The sequence below is a fragment of the Tenrec ecaudatus genome, chromosome 1 (genome assembly GCF_050624435.1).
Source record: "Tenrec ecaudatus isolate mTenEca1 chromosome 1, mTenEca1.hap1, whole genome shotgun sequence".
Lineage (NCBI taxonomy): Eukaryota > Metazoa > Chordata > Mammalia > Afrosoricida > Tenrecidae > Tenrec > Tenrec ecaudatus.
In genome coordinates this window covers 220,419,870-220,442,097 of record NC_134530.1, presented here as the reverse complement: position 1 = coordinate 220,442,097, position 22,228 = coordinate 220,419,870, and the positions used below count along the sequence as shown (strand labels likewise).

Genomic DNA, 22,228 nt, shown 5'->3' with positions numbered 1-22,228 from the left:
TTTGGTGGTCTTTTTGTGTCCCCTTATGAGTACTTGTGTGACATTAATATCAGGTTCTTTGGTAGTATTTTATTATATTTCATTGCATTGGCCCTAAGTACCTTTTCACAACCAGTTTAGAATCAAACTAACAAGAAAAAAAGGCAAAAGTGGGCATAGATCCCTTCCTGATCAGAACCAAATTTTAATGTGGTGGGCTCCCCACTAACCTTTCCTTATGTCAAACTTTGTTAGGATTTTGTTAAAGGTAAGTGGGAGCGCTAGTAACTTGGGAAGAATATTTCAGTCAATTTTCTCAATTAAGATGATACCCTGACTATACAGAACATGGGTAAGGATGTTTAAAACCACAGATTCATAAAACCTAGAAAACCAGTATTTGCTATTTATTGCTCCAACCTCCCCACTTCCCAGAATATTCTTAATCGGTGAATTTTAGAGGTAGAAGACCTTTTGGGCCTTCAGTTAATTGACACTTGCCCATACAAATAAACTGGGAGTACCATGAGTCTGTTGTAACCTGGTGACAACAGCAGTTAAAATGAATTGCTGGTGAAGTAATACCATTCACCCATTTAAATAATATTTAAGCCCCTGAGAACCTAAATGTTGGCAGTTTCAGCTCACCTCCCCAGCAGCTCATACGGAGAAAGATGTGGCAATCTGCTCTTACAAAGTCCTTACACCCTTGAAAGCGCTGCGGGGCAGTTCTGCCCTGCCACACAGGGTCACTGTGAGTCAGAATCAACTGGCAGCCAGCTGTCGCAGCTACAGCAGCCACATTGTAGAAGTTGGTGTGAAAAAAATGGAGTTACAAAGAAAATGGGATTTTAAAAATTGAATTCTTGAAACCGCCCCCTGTTTTACATGTTTGTAAAGTGCTTTGTCTTAAAGATTCCACTTGCTTAGTTTTCTATGTAAATACTAGTAAAATGTACCTTGCCATAAGAAAAATCCAGTGAAATTCTCTTAGAATTTCTAAGAAGGGCAATTCATCTATACAAATGGTGTTTTATTCTAGTGTCTGCAGAAGCCAAACCTGACCACAGACACAAAGGACAAGGAATATAAGCCCCATGATATTCCCCAGAGGCAGTCTGTGCAGCCCTTGGAAACATGCCCTCCAGCCAGAAGAGCAAAGCGCATGAGAGCGGAGGTGAGTGTTCCTGAAGTGGAGCTGGCATGTTTGTTCTCAGGTCCTCGTCCCATTGCCTCTAATGACCCTAGATTTGGGGCACACATATGCTCCTCATCATTTTGAGCCTAGTTACCCTTTTCAGTGGGGTGTTGTGTATGTTGTAGCTTTTCCACTTGGGAGAACTGTGTCTTCTAAGGGGCAAAAAATCTTGAACTCTTCTAGGTTTATGCTGCCAGAACAGACAGAAGTTTAATTGTTTGTGGTCACAGCTTTAGGAGGAAGAATTGACATTCTTTGTGATGGTATTTAGATTGCACAAAGGTAGGCTATGTTGATCAGAGGTAAAAGCCAGAAGATAAGGGAGATAGGTGGTGAAATGATTTTTAAACAGGTTAGGAAACAGTGGAAGCTATTTTTCACAATTGTTGCAAAGAAGTATTGAATGAGAGGCAAATATTTATATTAAAAAAATGAGCAGCAAGGGGATTTTAAATGAAGAAAGTAGACCATGAGGGAAAACAATCCAAGAGCAACAAGAGGCTTAAAAAATGGTTTCAGATTCTTCTGCTGTGAGAGGTTTCTGCTGAGAACGGAGCCGTGTAGTTTCCCACCCCACTCCCACACCAGGCTGGTGGAGAATTAGTATGCAGGGGTGGGTAGTGTGGGCGGAGCATTTTAGAGCTGAACGTTTTTATATTGGATTCATTGGTCTTCTAAATCAGTCTCTGGAATTTTAATCACTGGTAAAGATGAAAAGTTCTGATATTTGTTTTCTGAAGAAATGAACAGATGTGAGAATTGCTTTTCATTTAGGCAAGTTGGAGATGAAAAAATTTAATGATGATATATTTTCTTCAATAAAGGACATTGCCTTAAAAAAGGTAAACAAGGTTATTTGAAGCCTATAGCATGCTGCAAGTCCATTAATCAAACATCAGTTCTGGTTGCAGCACTGTAAATATGTAAGACATGCTTTAGATGCAGCAGTTCTCAACCTGTGGGTCGCGACCCCTTGGGGGAGGTGTCTAACGACCCTTTCACAGGGGTTGCCTGATTCATAACAACGATAGACTTTTTATTCAAAAGAAAATGAATTCTACAAATGCTTTCAGTGTTGTAAGATGCCAGTGTCATTTATTTGTTCTACCCATAAGTATCAGTACTTCAGGCTTAGTAGAAGTGACTCTGGCTTAGAGATATTCAATGAGGAGAAGGAGGTCCGAGGTAGGATAACAATCTATTGAAAAGATGATTAGGATTGAATAGGAAATCATTTTGGAAGCAAAATTTTTCATAAGTACCAGCAAACTTTGGAGGGCACCAATAAACTCTTTTGGGCTAATGAAATTTTAATATTTTGGAAGCGTGATTGATGATGATTGAATAAAACACAAGAGGAGTCGAAGGAATAGGAAGAAAATAAGAGTTGTTCCCAATTTATGTATTAGAATTCCTTAATTTGTACCCAATTCAGTCTTAGACTTATTCTCATTTACTTTGAATCCCTGAAATCCTTTTTTTTTTTTTCCTTTTGCAATCCACTGATTTTGTGACCTTTCAAAGTGGAGAATACTCTTGTAACTTCTAAGATTCCACATCTATTTCTTAGTTACAGCACTTTTAAGAGTGAGAATGCCCCCACTGATGGAGACCTGGAAGCTCCACTAGAGTCCTGGTTGACTGCCGGGCTGCTAACCCCAAAGTCCCTGGTTGCAACCATTTGGCTGCTCCTTTGGAGAGGGCAGTTTTTCCGTCTCCTTTGGTAGTGGTTCTCAACTTTCCCAATGCCTTGACCCTTTATTTAATATGGTTCCTCATGTGGTGGTGATCCCCAGCCATAACATTATTTTTTTGTTGCTACTTCATAACTGATTTCGGTACTGTTAGGAATCATCATGTAAATATCTGATACGCAGGATGTATTTTCATTGTTACAAATTGAACATAATTAAAGCATAGTGGTTAATAAGAAAAACAATAGATAATAATATATTGTGAAATATTTATTTCTAATTACAAATAAATGAAATTTTGTCTTGAAGCATGGTATAGCATGGGTAACAGTTTTCACACCGGGTACTTATATGTGGGCATATCTGCATATGGGCAGACCCTCCTGGGGATGGATAGAGGAGCGGTGTCTCAGTTCTGAAGGCCATTGGAAATGTGTTATCCAATGGTCTTAGGGACGACCCCTGTGAATGGGTCGTTTGACCCCCCCCCCCCAAAAGGGTCTCTACCCACAGGTTGAGAACCACTATCGTATGGTGTTGGAAGGAAGTTAAAATTCATAATTGATGATGGGTTGCTTATTCGTAGTAAAAATTTAAAAGATTCCACTTGTATTTTTTAAAGTAATTTCTTCTGAAAGGAGATATTAATACATATATATATATATATTTAGGCCATGAGTATTAAAATTGAGCCTGAAGAGACACCAGAAGCCAGAACTCATAATCTGAGACGTCGAATGGGATGCCCAACTCCAAAAGGTGAAAATGGTAAGACAGTTAGTTCATCCACAAATAACAGTTTAAAAAAAGACTAAAACTGTTAGTGAACAACTCAGCACCTATCAATACTAAACACTGGGTTGGGTTTGCTACTTATATCAGTGTCCCTATCCTTTTATACTCACTTGACCAGGGAGGGAGATAAACAGGTGAATTAAATCTATCAGGAAGGTAGTTGAGGATATCAACTGCAGCTAGTTACTGCTATTCAGATTTGATTCAACGGCATTTGTTGAAGAGAAGTGATTTGCAACAAGCCAGGGTTAGGTAGGCAGACATACTTTGCAAATTTGAGTTTTAGCTGTTAGTTGCTTGCATTGGGTGTCAGTGAGCATGAGAATTGATGGGAACCTCAAGTAAGACAAACCCTATACCAGCATGCACAGGGAGATCAAGAAGTTATTAAAAATGGGCTACTCTTGTAGATTGCTTGGTGGAAAGGCAGCACAATGTAGTGAAAAGTACGTAAGAATTTGATTATTCAAAGCTCAGACCTGAATCTGAATTTTGGCTCAACCATCAACGAGTTGTATTAGCATAGGCATGTTTCTTTGATGTTAGTGGATTTGTTGTCAATGGATTAAATTTTTGTAAAAACATTTAGCACATTACCTTTCACATGATAAGTTTATTTGATAGCCAGTTTTAATAGTCTTTTTTTGGGCTAATATATATTAGGGCTTAGGTACTGTGTTTTAGACAAAATTCTCAGTTGTGTGCTAGAAGTTGGGGAGCTAGTAACCTTAGGTCATGGGGCGGAGGATATTGTGTATCAAGGAATGTGTAGCTGATGAATTGTCAGTCGTTCAATTGTCAGTCATGATCAAGAGCCACTTGCTTTCATTAATATATATTCATTGACTTGGAAATTTTTAAGACAATACAAGCTTTTCTAAAAACAATAACAATGGCAACAACAACAACAAAGTAATAGCAGCACTACCTCTAGACTCTCTTCCACATCTGTAATACTGGGTTCTGTTGCTGCTAAAATAAAACCAAGGATGAAATCATGTTTGTGTTTAGTGTGTGGTTTGATCGTTGTGGGTGACAGAGGAGGCAGAGTAAAGCAGAAAGCACTAACTTTGGGGATTGCTTACTGTAGAGAAAGAAATGAAGATCAGTATCAAGCAAGAACCCATGGAGAAGAAAGAATGCATTGCAGACAGTGAGAAGGAAAAGCCCAAGGGTCGATCTAAGAAAACCACCAATGCTGTGAGTTGATGTCTTCCTTCTTCCCTTCCTCCTTCCTCCCCTCCTTCAAGCAATTATTTTGTTTTGTTTTGATGTTTTTATCATTTTATTGGGGGCTCCTAGGATTCTTATCACAATCCATACATACATCCATTGTGTCAAGAACATATGTACATTTGTTGCCATCATCATTCTCAAAACATTTGTCTTCTACTTGAGCCCTTAATATCTGCTGCTCATTTTCCCCTCCCACCCTCTTGCCCCTACCTCATGAACCCTTCATCATTCATAAATTATTATTATTTTCTCATGTTACACTGCCCGATGTCTCCCCCGCCTTCTTCTCTGCTGTCCATCCCCCAGGAAGGAGGCTATGCGTAGATTCTTGTAATCAGTTCCCCCTTTCTATCCCACATTCTCTCCACCCTTCAGGCATCACCACTCTTACCACTGGTCCTGAAGGAGTCATCTGTCCTGGATTGCCTGTGTTTCCAGTTGCTATCTGTACCTATGTACATCCTCTCGTCTAGCCAGATTTTTAAAAAAACACAACATTTTATTAGAGGCTCATACAACTCTTATCACAATGCATACATATACATACATCAATTGTATAAAGCACATCTGTACATTCTTTGCCCTAATCATTTTCAAAGCATTTGCTCTCCACTTAATCCCTTTGCATCAGGTCCTCTTTTTTTCCCCTCCCTCCCCACTCCCCCTTCCCCCCTCCCTCATGAGCCCTTGATACTTTATAGATTATTATTTTGTCCTATCTTGTCCTATCCGGCGTCTCCCTTCACCCCCTTCTCTGTTGTCTGTCCCCCGGGGAGGAGGTCACATGTAGATCCATGTAATCAGTTCCCCCTTTCCAAACCACTCACCCTCTACTCTCCCAGTATTGCCCCTCACCCCCTGGTCCTGAAGGCATCATCCACCATGAATTCCCTGTGCCTCCAGCTTCTATATGCACCAGTGTACAACCTCTGCTTTATCCAGACTTGCAAGGTAGAATTCGGATCATGGTAGTTGGGGGGGAGGAAGCATCCAGGATCTGGGCGAAAGCTGTATTCTTCATTGGTGCTACATCGCGCCCTGACTGACTCAGCTCCTCCCCTAGACCCCTCTGTGAGGGGGTCTCCAGTGGCCGACAAATGGGCTTTGGGTCTCCACTCTGCACCTCCCCCTTCATTCACTATGGTAAGATTTTTTTTTGATGATGCCTTATCCCTGATCCCTTTGGCACCTCATGATCGCACAGGCTGGTGTGCTTCTTCCATATGGGCTTTGTTGCTTCGAGCTAGATGGCCGCTTGTTCATCTTCAAGACTTTAAGACCCCAGGCACTATCTCTTTTGATAGCCGGGCACCATCAGCTTTCTTCGCCACATTTGCTTATGCACCCGTTTGTCTTCGGCGGTCATATCATGGAGGTGTGCAGCCAATGATAGGATTTTTTGTTCTTTGATGCCTGATAACTGATCCCTTCGGGACCACGTGATCACACAGGCTGGTGTGTTCTTCCATGTGGGTTTGTTGCTTCTGAGCTAGATGGCCGCTTGTTTATCTTCAAGCCTTTAAGACCCCAGACGCTATCTCTTTTGATAACCAGGCACCATCAGGTTTCTTCACCACATTTACTTGTTCTCCCGTTTTGACTTCAGCAGTTGTGTCAGGTGAATGAGCATCATAGAATGCCAATTTAATAGAACAAAGTATTCATGCGTTGAGGGAGTGCTTGAGTAGAGGCCCAAGGTCTTTCCGCCACCTTAATGCTAAACCTATAAATATAGACACATAGATCTATTTCCCCATCCTCATATATATGTTTGCATGTACGTGTCTTTGTCTAGACCTCTATAAATGCCCTTTGTCTCCTAGCTCTTTCTTCTATTTCCCTTGACTTTCCTCCTGCCCCACTATCATGCTCCATCCCCACCTGGGTTACAGCTATACCTCTTCTTTACGTAACCTTACCCTTGATCATTCCCCACCAGGCCTGCCACTCCCTGCTCACCACCAATTTGGACCCCAAATTGTTCCCCCCTTTAAGCAATTTTATTGCAACGTTTATATTTTTATGTTTTAGGAAGATTAATTAGTTTAGTGGCTGACAAGAAGGAGGCCTTTTAAGCCAGTTTAACAGTGTCAATTTCTAAATGTGTTTAACACCCCACGTGTGATGAGGATGGTGGTAAAATCTGGGAAGGATTGATAGCCGTTCTTCTGGAGTGTATTCAGTTCATTTTAGCACTTGATCTGTTGGATCATTGCATAAACTTATTGATAAACCACTAACCTATATCTCATTGAGCTCAAGCAAAAAATTCCGGGGGGAGGTTTTCTTGGTGTTTTCCCGCTTTGCTTTGAAAGGCAGGGAGAATGGAGTGAGCTGGAGTAAGGAAGGACAGGATAGAAATGGAATCTTAAGTTTTGTTTATTGTCACAAACAAAAAAGTACAGGTAGTTCATTGTGAAGGATCGGGATGTTTTTCATCCCTGACTCTTTCTGAGGGCGCAGAGGGTGGTAGCTTGACTACAGTGCCCTTAATCTTATAATTTGAAATTTGTAGTTAAGCATTGATTATTCTAAAAGATCATCATTGTAAATGAGGAGGAGTGAAGAGTGGAGACCCAGGGCCCATCTGTAGACAACTGGACCAATCCCCTTACAGAAGGGTCACAGGGATAAGACGAGCCAGTCAGGGTGCAGGGTACATACAACTTTCCTCTAGTTTTTAAATGCTTCCTCCCCCACCCACTATCATGATCCCAATTCTACCTTACAAATCTGGCTCTACCAGTGGATGTACACTGGTACAGATAGGAGCTGGAAACACAGGGAGTCCAATGAGAGGAGAATGGGGGGTATTTGAAACATTGTGAAATATCTCTAAGAAGGATTTCCAGGGGGAGTGGGGAGGGAGGGAGAAAATGAGCAGCAGATATTAAGGGCTCAAGTAGAAGGCAAATGTTTTGAGAATGATGTTTTTGACACAATGGATGTATGTATGGATTGTGATAAGAATTGTACGAGCCCCCAATAAAATGATTTTTTAAAAAAAGGATTTCCATCTGAAGCTCCGTGGCGAGGCTAGATTGATTTTTTTCATTGGAACCAGCAACAATCCATCCTCTGTCCATGTTGTTATTGCTTCAGGTGGATCTGTACGTCTGCCTCCTGTGTGGGAGCGGCAACGATGAAGACCGGCTTCTCTTGTGCGATGGCTGTGATGACAGTTACCATACCTTTTGCTTGGTCCCACCTCTCCATGATGTCCCCAAGGGGGACTGGAGATGTCCCAAGTGCTTGGCTCAGGTAAGAATTTGTGGCAGGGGGGAGAGGCGAGAATAGTCATCCACCCTTTGTTCTATTTGTGTATAGATTGAAAAATACAATTAAATAATTTTAGTTGTCGCTTTTTCATTTATAAATATGAGGGCACATACAGAAGTGGAAAAATTTCATTATCTCCCATTTTATATTCATCAAAAATTTTTTTTCCCCATTTTCAATTCATAATGACATTTGTATGCAGCAAGTGACCATGGGCACTATTCGTCACTGATGACGAATAAAGCTGGTTTTCCCTGTGTTTTATAAAGCAGTTAGTATGTTTTGTGCATGCGTGCATATATGTAGTATGTATGTGCACATACAAATGTACACATGCGCATGTCTGTGTGCATACTCTGTTAGATAGAATAATAATAGCTCATATAATAGGAATGATGTTGTCAGCCTTAAACATGCCCACCCTGTACTATCTGCTGTCTCTACAGCTCCTCTCCCCTTTGCCCACTGGCATTATTTGAGGAATGTCTGGTGACCCTAGTGGTGTGGACATTGAGGCCTTAACCACGAGGCCAGCGGGTGGAGCCTGCAAGCCATTCCACGGGGTAGATGAAGCTATTGGCTCTCGCAGTACCAGAAACCTAAGCGGGGGCGTGGGTGGGTGGTAAACAAGTCCACTCTGTCACAGAAGAGAACTAGGTAGCAGGGGGTTTGACTTGTGTAGGGTTTTAGTTGATCAAACATTAGTTAAAGGAGTCCTGGCAGCACTTTGGAGCAATAGCTGCGAAGTTGGTGGTTCCAAACACTAGCTCCTCACTGGGGAAAGTGTATGCTCTTGTGTATATTTGCCACCTCAGATACTTGAATAGACTCGTATGAGTCGGAATCAACATCAACGGCATTGAGTTTGGATTTCATGTTTTGTAGCATTGTGTGAAACTATTGTTGCCACCCAATGATTTGTTTCTCTTGGCCATTCTGTGTGGATTTTGTAACTTCCATGGGGGAAGGAGGACATTGCTTCCCCTGTTTCCAGTATTGAAGACATGACTTGATCTTGATTGGGACCTTGAGTCTTTTTAATAAATATTCAGATGATTCCATGTAGTGGTTGTTACAAGTCCCAAACAGAGCTGGTGCCATGGAGCAGAGGCCAACACAGGGCCCCTCCAGGTGTCTACTGTGGGCTCTCATACCCAGCAGGTGAGATGACTTGGTGGCTTTAATCTACCAGCCTTATTCTGCTGGTAAGTTTGTTCTAATGTGGACCTAGCCTAGAAGTAAAACAAAAGTTTGTTTTTTGATGAGTAATGAGATAGACTTGATACTACATTTAAGTGTTATTTCAATAACTGAGTAGAAATCCCCCTCTGCCACCTTTTCTCTCCCCTTTCAGGAGTGTAATAAACCCCAGGAAGCCTTTGGCTTTGAACAAGCAGCCAGAGACTATACCCTCCGGACTTTTGGAGAAATGGCTGATGCATTTAAATCTGATTATTTCAACATGCCAGTCCATGTATGTATATATGTACTACTTTGATATGTGATTTTAATAACCCGTGGAGAAAATGTCTCTATTGCTTGGTAGTAATTAGATTCTGCACAATGAAACGTTTATTAAAAAATGGTACTTTAAATGTATGTACAGATAAGGATTTCTCTAAAGACAGGTCTTCCACAGAAATAGTAAATCTACCATAGGAGGTGAGTACCAAGAATTAGAAATCACCTTTCTGTTCAATAGTTTTAATTAAGAAAACAAAACAGAAACTTGACAAAATATCAAGTGTTTGCATGCTCTCACTATATACTGGGATTGTATTTATCATATATGGCTACAGCAGCACAAATTAATCTTGTCAATCCATTGAACTCTCTTGTATTCACTTAGAATAATGGTTCTCAACCTGTGGGTCTCCACCCTTGCCCGATTCATAACAGTAGCAAAGTTACAGTTATGAAGTAACGACGAACATAATTTTATGGTTCGGGAGGTCACCACCACATGAGAAAATGCATCAAAGGGTCGCGGCGGCATTAGGAAGGTTGAGATCCAGTGATTTAGAAGCACCAGCATGCTTCCTTCAGCATTTTCAATAGTTCATCAAGTGAATGCACCTAAATTAAATGGTTTCCTTTCATACCTGTGGATATTGAAGCTGTGCTTTTTTTTGGGGGGGGGGTTCTGTTTACAAAAGGCTACAGCAATCACTTTACGCATGTAGTTCTCTTTAGTTGATTTTATCATCCAATTGAAAATTCTCCCACCCTCACAGCAGTGTCAATTCCTGAAACCATAGCAGGGTAGGAGTAAACCAATTTTTCCAAACCACACTAATTTGCTATTTGTGGTACTTAAAATACTTGCTTAATTAATGAACTTAAATTTATAATCACAGCGATTTTTTTTGGGCTTTGTTTTGTGTTTTGATTCCCCTAGCGCATGGTAGTATTTCTCCATGTGTTTGCTGTAGCCATTTCTGCTGATGCTTGCATATGCCTTTTAAAGATGCTTATTTATGATCGACTTTTTATTCTCCTTACAAGTTGAAGACATGCGTTACTTGGGTTTGGACCCAAATTAGCAACAGATCCTTCACACTCTTGTCTGGTGGCCGTTTATGTAGGCAATGTTGCAGTGTAATGGCTTTTGTTGATATTCTGCATCCTATCTTTTCCATCATAGCTGCCTACATTGCTCTCAGTCAAGTTTAGTGATAAGAGTGAAATGATGGTTTTGCACAATGTGTTTGAAAGCATTCATGCAAACACAGGTAACTATTACTATGGGGTAATCCACAAAATGAAACTAGAGATGATTTCAAAGCACAACAGTTGTGCTATTTCTACGGATCAGAATTTTTTATTTCCTCAATTCCCCTTTGTGATAGAGTCCAAGTCGATAAAGGAACATAGATTCTTAAATACTTCATAGTTGCAAAATTTGTCAGTATTCAGAGTTCTAAAATAAACTCATCATAGTTTTAACAGTCCTTTTAGAAAATAAAGTTTTTGCCCTGCATTGCATGTGATTAATGATCAAGCTAGCGTTTAACGAACACAATTTTTGTTTGGCTTCTGTGCACTTGGCTCATCTAGTCAACTGGTCACAGACAGTTTGTGAGTATCCGTCAAAAAAAGTTCTCTTTCCTCTTTGCTTATATTTCTAGATGGTTCCCACAGAGCTGGTGGAGAAAGAATTTTGGCGGCTGGTAAGCACTATTGAAGAGGATGTCACAGTGGAATATGGAGCTGATATCGCATCAAAGGAATTTGGTAGTGGCTTTCCTGTGCGAGATGGGAAAATCAAACTGTCACCCGAGGAAGAGGTATGCTCAAGATGTCAGGCCCTTTTATTTGGACAGAGCAACCAGTACTTACAGCTGGTAATTTAGTATATCCTTGATCCTTAATATTGGATTAATAATTGTCTTCTGCTAAATAATATATGCTCATATGCCATGTTTGAATATTGAGTTAATAAGTGAACTATGTGATTGTTTAAAGTAATTTATGACTTTCAGCAAATTGTAACTAACAGATATTTTTAAGAAAAACAAAGTGCTCAGATATGCCACTTGGTGGATCATAGTGATATAGGAAATGAAATAGTCCGTAATTAATTTCCACTTTCTGGGTATTGTGCTGGAGGGGTCAGTACTTAAAAGAATTGGATCTAGATCCAAGTAGTTTTGAACGTTAGAGTTTATTTTCCATACTAACAAACTCCTAGGAATATTTTGTTCCCATCCTGGTAGGATGTCAGATTTCTTTTTAGTATATTTTAGTTTTAATATAAATGCATCTCATATACATAGTCCTATGTTCGTGGTTTCTTTAGCAAAAACTAAAAACACCTATGTAGCCAGAAGGAGACCAAGAAATGAAATAGAATGTTCTTCACACCCCAGGAGCCCCTCCCTTTAATAGCCCTGTGCCCTCAAAGTCACCACTGCCTTAGCTTTTGACACCAGAGGCTAGTTTGTCTGACTTACAACTTTGCACAAATGGAGCCACACTGCCAAAAACAGACAGGCTCAAATTATTAAAAGGTCAAAAACCGCCAATATCAACGTATGCTATCGGAGGATGCTGTGGGTGGCCTATCTCCCCTGATGTTACCCTTTTCCCTTCCAGATTCTTTTAACCCAACCTCCAGGAATGCCAGTAATTAGCATGCTGGTAGCTAACCCCGTGTCCTGGTTTGTGTCCCTGTTCTTAGGAATATCTCGACAGTGGCTGGAACTTGAACAATATGCCCGTGATGGAGCAGTCTGTTCTCGCTCACATCACTGCTGACATATGCGGCATGAAGCTTCCTTGGCTGTACGTGGGCATGTGCTTTTCTTCCTTTTGTTGGCACATTGAGGATCACTGGAGCTATTCTATCAACTATCTGCACTGGTGAGACGTCATCAATGGAACCTAGGAGCAGATTGGGAAGGAATAGAGCTACCTGTTCACCTCAGACTCATCCTTCCTTTTTAAATCAGAGCTTCTATAAGATTCTTAGGCAGCCCCGAAATGATAGACATAGTTAGTGTTTTACAGGTATCATGATTCTGGAGGGAGGGAAGATAGGGTTATCTTCTCTCAGAGGAAGAGTCCAAACCTCTGAGGACTGCTTTTCCTGTGAATGTGTGTCCCACTTGGCGATTGGAGTAGCCCAGACATCCCTTGGGGGAAGCTGCGGAGTTTAGGTACCATATTGTCGCCTAAGCCTCTGTGACGACGAGTTTCTCTCTTGTTGGTTTGAATTCTGACATCACTGTCCACAGCAGAGTAGGCCCCGTGCTCATGGGGGTGGGGTGGGAGGGAAGCAGATCCTTGGGCTTCTTTTCAAACTCTTCAGCCACACAGGCATTCTTCGTTCGCATCTGTTCCCCACATCAGCCCCCCCTCCCCTTGCTTTTTTAAGTACAAAACTATTTGAAGATCTGTGACCTATTCAATTCCCCACCCAGGAATTTGAGGATGTGCCACAAGAAAGAGGGAGTTGGAATGTATATGTATAGCATCAGTCCTGCATCCTCTAGACAATCAATCCCAGCTGTAAAATGAAGATTATATTTACCATGCCCACACAGGGATGTTGCAGATTAATTGGTTAACTGTTTAAAGTGCTTTGAAGAACAAGAGCTCTTTAGAAATGCTAATTGCCTTATTAGTGTTTGATTTAACCTCATCTGCCAGAATGGGCAAGGGGAAAAGAAGACTGCCATTGCCAGCCCTCATCCTCTCTAGGAAACAGTGTAACCACGCATCCTGTAGCTAGCACCATACCGGACAGTCTAGGAATGCTAGGAACCTCCCTTTTCCAAAGGAGTAGGTAAAAAGAATGAGCTGCGAAGGCTCACGTTTTAAACTTGGAAATAGAGTACATATGTTCCGATTGCATTCCTAATGGTATTTCCTTGGTTGCCCATATCTGTGCAGCATAGTTTTTCTGTAGCAACACCTGGAAAACAGTTTTGTTTGTGTCAAGTGTTTCGGATCAATTTATTTTTACTGTTTTTCCAGGGGTGAGCCCAAAACCTGGTATGGAGTCCCAGGGTATGCTGCTGAACAGCTGGAAGACGTAATGAAGAAGTTGGCCCCTGAGCTCTTCGTTTCCCAGCCGGATCTCCTCCACCAGCTTGTGACCATCATGAACCCCAACACCCTAATGACTCATGCGGTGCCTGTACGTTGGACTTCATCCTCATGCTAGTTCATTTCTCCCCTCCTAGCTGCTTCTTTAAAAAGAACTTGCTGTACTTAAGCATTTCCCATAGCATAACTTGAGAGCAGGAACAGCTGTCTGCTGCAATTTTGTATTACATTGCATCAAGCCAGTGGGGCTGGATTCTCAAACACCCTAAAAATCAATTTGCTTCAGTTAATAACGAGATTTCTAAGTAGTCTCTCTTTTATCCCTGAACTGTTTGCTTCAACGTTGTTGATTGATTTATTCAAGTTTATTTAAGGTCCCCATTCAATAATGTATATCCCTTTTTTATTGTGACATTGGTTGCAAACCTTCCTCACTGGGCTCCCCTTGCTGTTCCTCCTCCACTGCTGTTCTTCCTTGCCTGGGGCAAATGCTGTCCTCTGGGTCTTGTCTGCTTGACTGCTTCTCATGGGTGATTTTTTGTAAGTCTGTCCATGGTTGCACTGAAAAGTGATCCTGAAGTTGGTGGGATGGGGATCCCTTTGAAGTCTGAGGGATACATAAGGACCACAGTCATCCCTCTATCTGACCAGCAATTCTTGTCTCGTAAAAAAAATGATTTTAAAACGTAGTTTTGCTTTCTAAAAAACACATCTTTATATGATTGTTTTATTCTACAGTTTTCTCACACTCTATCTAGGTCCTTTTGTTACGACTCTAACCAATGGTGTTAGTTGGTCCTTGTAGGTGTACTGAAAAAGTTACATATATCGCCAAAACTTTAGTTCTAGAATACAGCAACACGAAGACATTAAAAATGAAATCACCTATCAGCATGAACTGCTTTTCTTGTGGAAATGGCTAATTTTTGTTAGACTTGGATCACTACGTCAGTGGCAGAATCCTTCACATTACTGTTCCTGCTTCACGAATTGAAAAAATTGGATATGCACCATCTTCATGGAAGTAGCATGCTTACTGAATCTCAGTTATATTGTACCCCATTCCTAATTAAGCTTATATTAAAATGTAATTTCAAGATCTTGGTTTTAGAGGTTAGGATTCATACACTAGTCCATAGGGGGTACGACAAAAATTTTCTTTGAGAGACCAGAAATTATCCTTAAACCATAGTTTACCAGAAAGACCACCATCTGCTAATTGTTGGGATTACATTTTCATTTTATTGTGCTTCAGGTGAAAGATTACTTACTCACTCCTTTCTAATCTGTAGTTCAGATGCAGATGTGCCCTGGGCGTTGGCTGCAGGTCTCAGTGTGTCAGTATGCCGCTCTTTTCTTCCTTGAATTTGTACTAGTTTCACTATGCTGCAGGAGGGTGACCAGTGCCATGGAGTATATGGAAGGGGGAATCTGTTAGGTTACTGAAGCACGTCTTTGGAGGAGGCAGAATATGAGAGTCCTTTCAAAGTTTGTACATTGTTAACTCCACATTTTAAATGAACTTAAAAAAAAAAAGCCCTTGTATGTTTGGCCAAGGACATGGGAGGGAGGAGCAGTAGCTAAGGTGGAAGCTAGAGCGGTGCTCACACTGAAGCTTGCATCAGAACCCTGGGCACTTGGCACAAGCCGGACGGCTCCACACTCATGCCCAGAGGGTCTGCTTCTATCGTTTGGGCTGGCAATGTAGAAGTTCTCAGTCGGGGCTCTTGGCCGCTGATCTGAGGACCATACTTTGGAGAACTGTGAGGTAGAAAAGTACAAAGTCCTGAAAAGCGTGGTGTCGCCAATAGTCCAGTGTGAGGCTTTGTGTGCTTGGAGCAGATAGGTAACTCTGGAGTAGGGGGGTATATATTCCAGGAGACTTCAAGCAGTTCTTGGGAAAATGGAATGAGAAGGATTTTTTATGAACGCAAAAAATGTTTTGTTGAAGAGTTGGGTGATCATTACCACAATACATACATTTCTGAACATTTATTTCTCATACATTTTTGTTGGTTCCCCATTTCTCTCTGTCTCTCTCTCTCTCTCTCACACACACACACACACACACACACACACAGCCCCTTGGTAATTGTTAATCCTGTCACTGTCTTTCTAGATATACTTGACCTGAATTTCTTATATAAATAACCTGGCTCACTTTTAATTGACCAGAATGTTGGGAGATAGGTTTGAGGTCGAAATTAGCTCTGAGATTTTGGAAATCGAATGGGATTTCTTCAATTGCTGAATACTGGTTGTGTAGTAGGTCACGTGTTGTGCTGCTAACCCAAGGTCAGCAGTTTGACTCCACCAGTGAAACTACAGGTAAGGATAAAGCTTTCCATTCCCGTAAAGATTTGTAGCCTTGGATACTGTAAAAGGCAATTCTACTCTGACGTACAGAGTTGCTATGAGTCAGAATTGACTTAGTGGCTCTGAGTTTATTATAAAGTGCTGACAAGCTGATTTTTAAGCTCTCATTGCCAATCAGCCAATGCTGATTGCTAGTGACCATATATAGAGGGTTTCTGAAGCTGTAAATCTTTATCGGAACAGACAGCCTCACTAACCCCATGGTTAACTTTAATCACTACCAGGGCATGCGCATACAACTCACCAAAACAAAGCACCACCAGTGAGTCTATTGAGATCCACAGCTACCCTTCTGGGATGGAGTAGAAGCACCTCTTGGCCTTTCTAAGTTTTTAAGTATTGTGGGTAGCAGCCCCATGCTTAAAGCTGTGCTGCCAATCCTCCTCACAAATGCATGTAAACAGAACAAAACACTGGCTCCAACTTCACCGTTTTCTTGAGTTTTGAGATGCTTCAACCCATTGTTGTGGACTCAGTATTTTTATTGTCTTTCAACCCAAGGTCTCATTTTTTAACCAGATATTGGTCCTTATTTTGTTATGTCCCATTGAGTTTTTTATTGGCCACATTTTGGAAAGAGATCGCCAAGTCCTTAGTTGTAGTCTGGTTCTGTCTACCATGAATGGACTCTGATCATATTTGAATTGCCCCAGTGACCTAGCTTCTAGCACATTGCCACAGGCAACCTTCTGAAGCATTTACAGTAAACCACGGTGTCAGTTGGTTTTAGGGCATCTTAATTTAAAGTAATATTAGGTTATTTTTCCTTATAGCTGTAATTAGAAAAATATGTGATCCTGGATATAACCACATATTTGGTAGTATTAGCCATGCTTTCTGCTCAGATAGTGATCATAATTTCGGGTACTGCTCCAACTTGTGGCAGAAAATGACTAACTCTAGGTCATAGGTCCTCAAATTTATATTTGGTCTGCTGTCCCCTTTTCAAGAAAAGACATGTTCTCACACAATTTTATAAGCCTTTGTACTAAAACCCATATTCCAGGATAACGTGCTTTTGCAGCCTCATGGATTGGTCTGTCATTCCCAGGAGCCAGTCAGTAGTACCCATTTTGGGAAACATTACTGTAGGACAGCAGTTCTCAACCTGTGGGTCACGTTCACAGGGGTTGCCCAATTCATAATAATAGCAAAGTTATAGTTATGGAGTAGTAACCAAAACAATTTTATGGTTGGGGGTCACTACAACATGAAGAACTGTATTAAAGGGTCGCAGCATTAGGGAAGGTTGAGAACCGCTGCTCTACGAGATATTTTGCTATAGTTTAAACCTCCTCCTAAAAGATAGATGAATCAGTACCCTGACTCACTTTGAGTTGACCAAAAGCTACCTTTGCTGAAGAATCCTCAGTCCTTATCAAGGGGTCATTCAGATATTTATAACAACACTTGAAAGAGGTAGTCGGCAGACATTTAACCCACTCACCTAATGTGGTGGCAGGAACCACTCTTTGGCAGAATATGTGATGTTAGCTGGTATTGATGATTTTGCAGACTTCTTGCACTTGAAGACCAAATGTTCCCGTCCCACTGTTTCCAGCTTTCCACACACAATGTCTGTAGTGAGGATGACCCTGTCTGAAACCTAAACATCTCTCATTTCCCTTCCCCTTAGGTTTATCGAACCAATCAGTGTGCTGGGGAATTTGTGATTACTTTTCCAAGAGCCTATCACAGTGGTTTTAACCAGGGCTTTAATTTTGCTGAGGCGGTTAACTTCTGCACCGTTGATTGGGTATGTTATTACAATGTATCAAGTCTTTTCAAATGTATTGTCTGCCTGCTTGTTTTTCTGGGGAAATGATGTACAATGTTTTGAAAGTACTATATATATGTATATAGCACTAAAATGACTGGTGTTTCACATTGTTACCAGTCCACAGTGAAGCACCGCATTCTAAATCAAGAATGTACTTTTCTATGGGTACTAAATTCTGCTTTTAATTTTAACATTTTAGTGTAAATTTTTTTTAAGAAAGGAGTTTGTTGATGTATACAGGGGTTACCCCCCAAAACAAAAACAAAACCGGAATTGTACTGAGCAGAGCTTTCATAGTACCCACTTTCCCCGCTAGGTTAGCTAGGCTAGTATCCAGCTACTCTCTCTGGTCACAGTGAATTTTTTAAAAAGCAGTTTCCTTAAAATCTCATTTTTTGTATCTCATTTTTTGTGATGGCCAATTTAAGAGAACAGCATGAGGCTGTGAAATTTTGTTGCCTGCTCAGGAAAAATGCCGCAGAAACTGTTGTGATGTTGAACAGTTTACAAGGACAGCACGATGGGAAAAACTCTAGTGTAGGAGTGGTTTTCTCATTTCAAAAAATGTGAAATGTCGATTGAAGACAAACCTCGTTCTGGACATCTGTTGTCAACTTCCCAAGTGGATGAAATTGTAGTGCATTTGGAGTTTGTTCCACCAGGTCAGATTGTTAATCAAGTGTTTTATTAGAGGTTCTGAAAAGATTGTGACAAAAAAGGCCTGACTTGTGGTAGACAGGGGTCTGGTTTTGCCACCATCACAGTGTACTTGCTCATGCAGCCATCTCATTACACCAGCTTTTGCCCAAAAAAACAACAACATGCCTCTCTTGCCCCATGCTCCTGACTCAGTGCAACTTCTTTTTGTTTCTGTGAATGAAGAGGGACATGAAAGGACAGCAGTTTAGCAATGTAGAAGAGATGAAGAAAAGAAACATCAAATAGATGGGTTTGAAAAAAATCTTACCATAGTAAAGGGAGGTGGGGAGTGCCCAAAGCCCATTTGTCGGTCACTGGAGATCCCCTTGCAGAGGGGTCTAGGGGTGGAGATGACCCAGTCAAGGTGCGATGTAGCAATGATGAAAAATACAACTTTCCTCTAGTTCCTAAATGCTTCTCTCGCTCTCCCTCTCCCCCCAATTATCATGATCTAAATTCTACCTTGCAAGTCTGGCTAGACCAGAGGATGTACACTGATACAGATAGGAACTGGAAACACAGGGAATCCAGGGTGGATGATCCCTTTAGGACCCGGGGGGTGGGGGTGAGTGGTGGCAATATTGGGAGGGTAGAGGGAGAGTGGGTTGGAAAGAGGGAACCAAATACAAGGATCTACATGTGATCTTCCCTGGGGGACGGACAACAGAAAAGGGGGTGAAGGGAGACGTCGGACAGGGAAAGATGACAAAATAATAATTTCTAAATTATCAAGGGGAGAAAAAAATGATTAGGGCAAAGACTGTACAGATGTGCTTTATACAATTGATGTATGTATATGTATGAACTGTGATAAGAATTGTATGAGCCCCAATAAATTGTTTTAAAAAAATAAAAATTAAAAAAAAATTATCAAGGGTTCGAGAAGGAGGGGCTAAAAATGAGGACCTGATGCCAGGGGCTTAAGGGGAGAGAGCAAATGTTTTGAGAATGATGAGGGCAATCAGTGTACAGATGTGCTTTACACAACTGATGTATGTATGGATTTTGTATGGACCCCTAATGAAACGGTTAAAAGAAAGAAAAATGTTTTCAAGAATGGAATCAGATGTAACAAATGTATTAAGTGTAATGGAGAGTACTGTGAAGGTGATAAGGTTGTTTTGTTTTAAAAAAAAAGTGAATAGCATTGAAAACATTTCCGGTTTTTTTTTTTTGGCGGGGGGGATACCCCATGTATTCAAATTCAAGCTCACTATTGTACTGATAACAAATGGTTTAGTATCACATGTACTAGAACTAAACCATTCTTTTGAGGTGCATGTGTAAATTTATCTTTTTCAATTACTGCCTACATTTTTGTGGCTGTCGTCTATTAGAACATTGTTCATATATTATTGCCTCTGGGTCTTTGAAATGCAGAGACAAATACAGCCTAGGACCTGACCTAGGAATCTTAGGGTCTGGTTGTAGGGTTAAATTATGAGATGTATTATGATGAAAAATGTGATGTTTGCTACTTTGATAATAGTCGTCAGTAACCTCGGGAACCAGAAAGGAGGAGACACACGTGATTTGTTTCCCTCTCTTGGTGCAGCTGCCTCTAGGCCGCCAGTGCGTGGAGCATTACCGCCTGCTACACCGCTACTGTGTGTTCTCCCATGATGAGATGATCTGCAAAATGGCGTCTAAGGCTGATGTGCTTGACGTTGTCGTGGCTTCCACTGTCCAGAAAGACATGGCCATTATGATCGAGGATGAAAGGGCGTTAAGAGAGACTGTCCGCAAATTGGTAAGGTGTCTGGAATTATATGCTACAAGGTATTGTATGCTACAAGGTATTAATTTGGTGAAGTTGTTCTTAGCTTTAGCAACATTTTTAGAAGACTTCTTTTGTTTAAGGCATCATAGGTCATTCTTCTAGATACACAATAGCATCTCATTGTGGTTTTAATTTCCATTTCTCTAATGACTAATGAATGAAATGCTCACTATGGGTTTTTTGCCACTCATCTGCTTTCTTGGATGAGGTGTCCAAATCGTTCACCTGTTGTTCCTATTGAGTTATTGTTAGAATTCTGTATCTATTCCATATACCAATTCTCTTGCTAGTTTTCTGCAAATGATTATCTTCCCTTCGGTGGTGTATCTTCATTTTTCTAGCATTGACTTACAAAGAGTAGGATTTTTTTTTTTTTGCCTTTGATAAAGTCCGTTCTTTTGTGGAAAATGTGGTCTGAGACAGTCTCACCTGTACCAAAGCATAAAGCCTTTCTCCTGGACACTCCTAGAGAGTTATGGTTTCAGGTTGAACTTATTTTAAGTAAATGTTACAGACGGTACAAAGTTTAAGTCACAGGTAGCCATTTAATATATGGATGTCTGCTGGTTCCAGTACCATTTCTTGTAAAGACTTTCCTCTCTCCATTGAGTTGACTTTTCTCTCTCCATTGAATTGCCTGGTGTTTTTTAAAATCGGTTGCTTACATGTGCATGGGTCTTATTTTTGTACCCTTCCTCGGTCTATCCTTTTACTAGTCTTTTGTGGTCTTCTTGTAGTAAGTCTTAAAACCAGTCAGTGCGAGCCCTCCAACATTATTTATTTTTGTTTTATGACTTAATTCCATTGTTTTTCAAAATAAAATTTAGAATTAGATTGATTTTTTTTTAAAACATCTTCCCCTCAGCCCAGCACACTCACTCAGTGAAGGTTGTTGGATATCTTCACAATATTGAATCTAGTCTATAAGTATGGTTATCACTGTACAGAGTCCTCTTGATTTAGGTCATCAGTAATTTGTAGGCTTTATTGGATCTATAGGTATCTTTTGGTTCTTGCTTTGTAAAAGTACCCAGCAGCTTTTTTTTTTTTTTTTGGTAGCTGGTGTTAAAAAGCTCCTTTAAAATAGTTACTTGCAAATAGACCCACATTCAGGCTGTGGGCTCATTACAGCTCTTCAAGTTACCACCCACCTAACTCTGGCCCGTATGTTAGAGTGGGTGAAAGCAGTGCCCACAGATCATGGTTAGCACAGTTTGGGAGCAACAGGAAAGAATTAGTTTTCCCAGGTAGGGAAAATGGAACAATTGACATATATCATTCTTAACAAACATCCTTGAGCTAATTCTTAATCTTAACTTTAAAGGAAAATTTCAGCCACACCAAAAATGACTTAAAAGTAAGGTTCTATCTTGTCTAATAGGAGAGAATGTCAAAAAGATGTCCCTTCTAGACAAACAACATAGATTGGCTTGCCTCTGTTTGCTAGGTGATTATTCCGTTTTTTAATCGTGCACTCCCTGTTTTATTGGTGGTGTTGTTAGAAGTTGATCTGCTCTTTGTCTTGGGCTCTGGTTGACATTATTATCCTGTGGAGGTTTCTGAGGTGTACTTTCTTTTAGGGCGTAATTGATTCAGAGAGAATGGATTTTGAGCTATTGCCAGATGATGAGCGCCAGTGTATAAGATGCAAAACGACATGCTTCATGTCCGCCATCTCCTGTTCCTGTAAACCTGGCTTGCTTGTTTGCCTGCATCATGTAAAGGAATTGTGTCCTTGTTCTCCTTATAAATACAAGCTGCGGTGAGTAAGAAGGGTGAAATCCTTTATGGAAACGCCAGATCTTCCATTAATACAAGCTCCGTGGCATCCCTGTTTCTGGACTGAAATGTTGAGCGTGATA

At 40.8% G+C, this 22,228-nt stretch overlaps 1 protein-coding gene across 1 annotated transcript in view; it reads left to right on the top strand.

Annotated features, from left to right (window-relative positions):
- The window catches only part of KDM5B (lysine demethylase 5B), a 78,670-nt gene that overhangs the window by 35,049 nt on the left and 21,393 nt on the right, over positions 1 to 22,228 (top strand). The window contains exons 5-15 of the mRNA XM_075528972.1: positions 1,022 to 1,156; positions 3,543 to 3,639; positions 4,757 to 4,866; positions 8,005 to 8,163; positions 9,536 to 9,655; positions 11,310 to 11,468; positions 12,362 to 12,543; positions 13,660 to 13,822; positions 17,744 to 17,863; positions 20,142 to 20,336; positions 21,947 to 22,128. Of these exons, the coding sequence (XP_075385087.1) occupies positions 1,022 to 1,156; positions 3,543 to 3,639; positions 4,757 to 4,866; positions 8,005 to 8,163; positions 9,536 to 9,655; positions 11,310 to 11,468; positions 12,362 to 12,543; positions 13,660 to 13,822; positions 17,744 to 17,863; positions 20,142 to 20,336; positions 21,947 to 22,128 (1,622 nt within the window). The remainder of the gene's footprint in view (positions 1 to 1,021; positions 1,157 to 3,542; positions 3,640 to 4,756; positions 4,867 to 8,004; positions 8,164 to 9,535; positions 9,656 to 11,309; positions 11,469 to 12,361; positions 12,544 to 13,659; positions 13,823 to 17,743; positions 17,864 to 20,141; positions 20,337 to 21,946; positions 22,129 to 22,228) is intronic.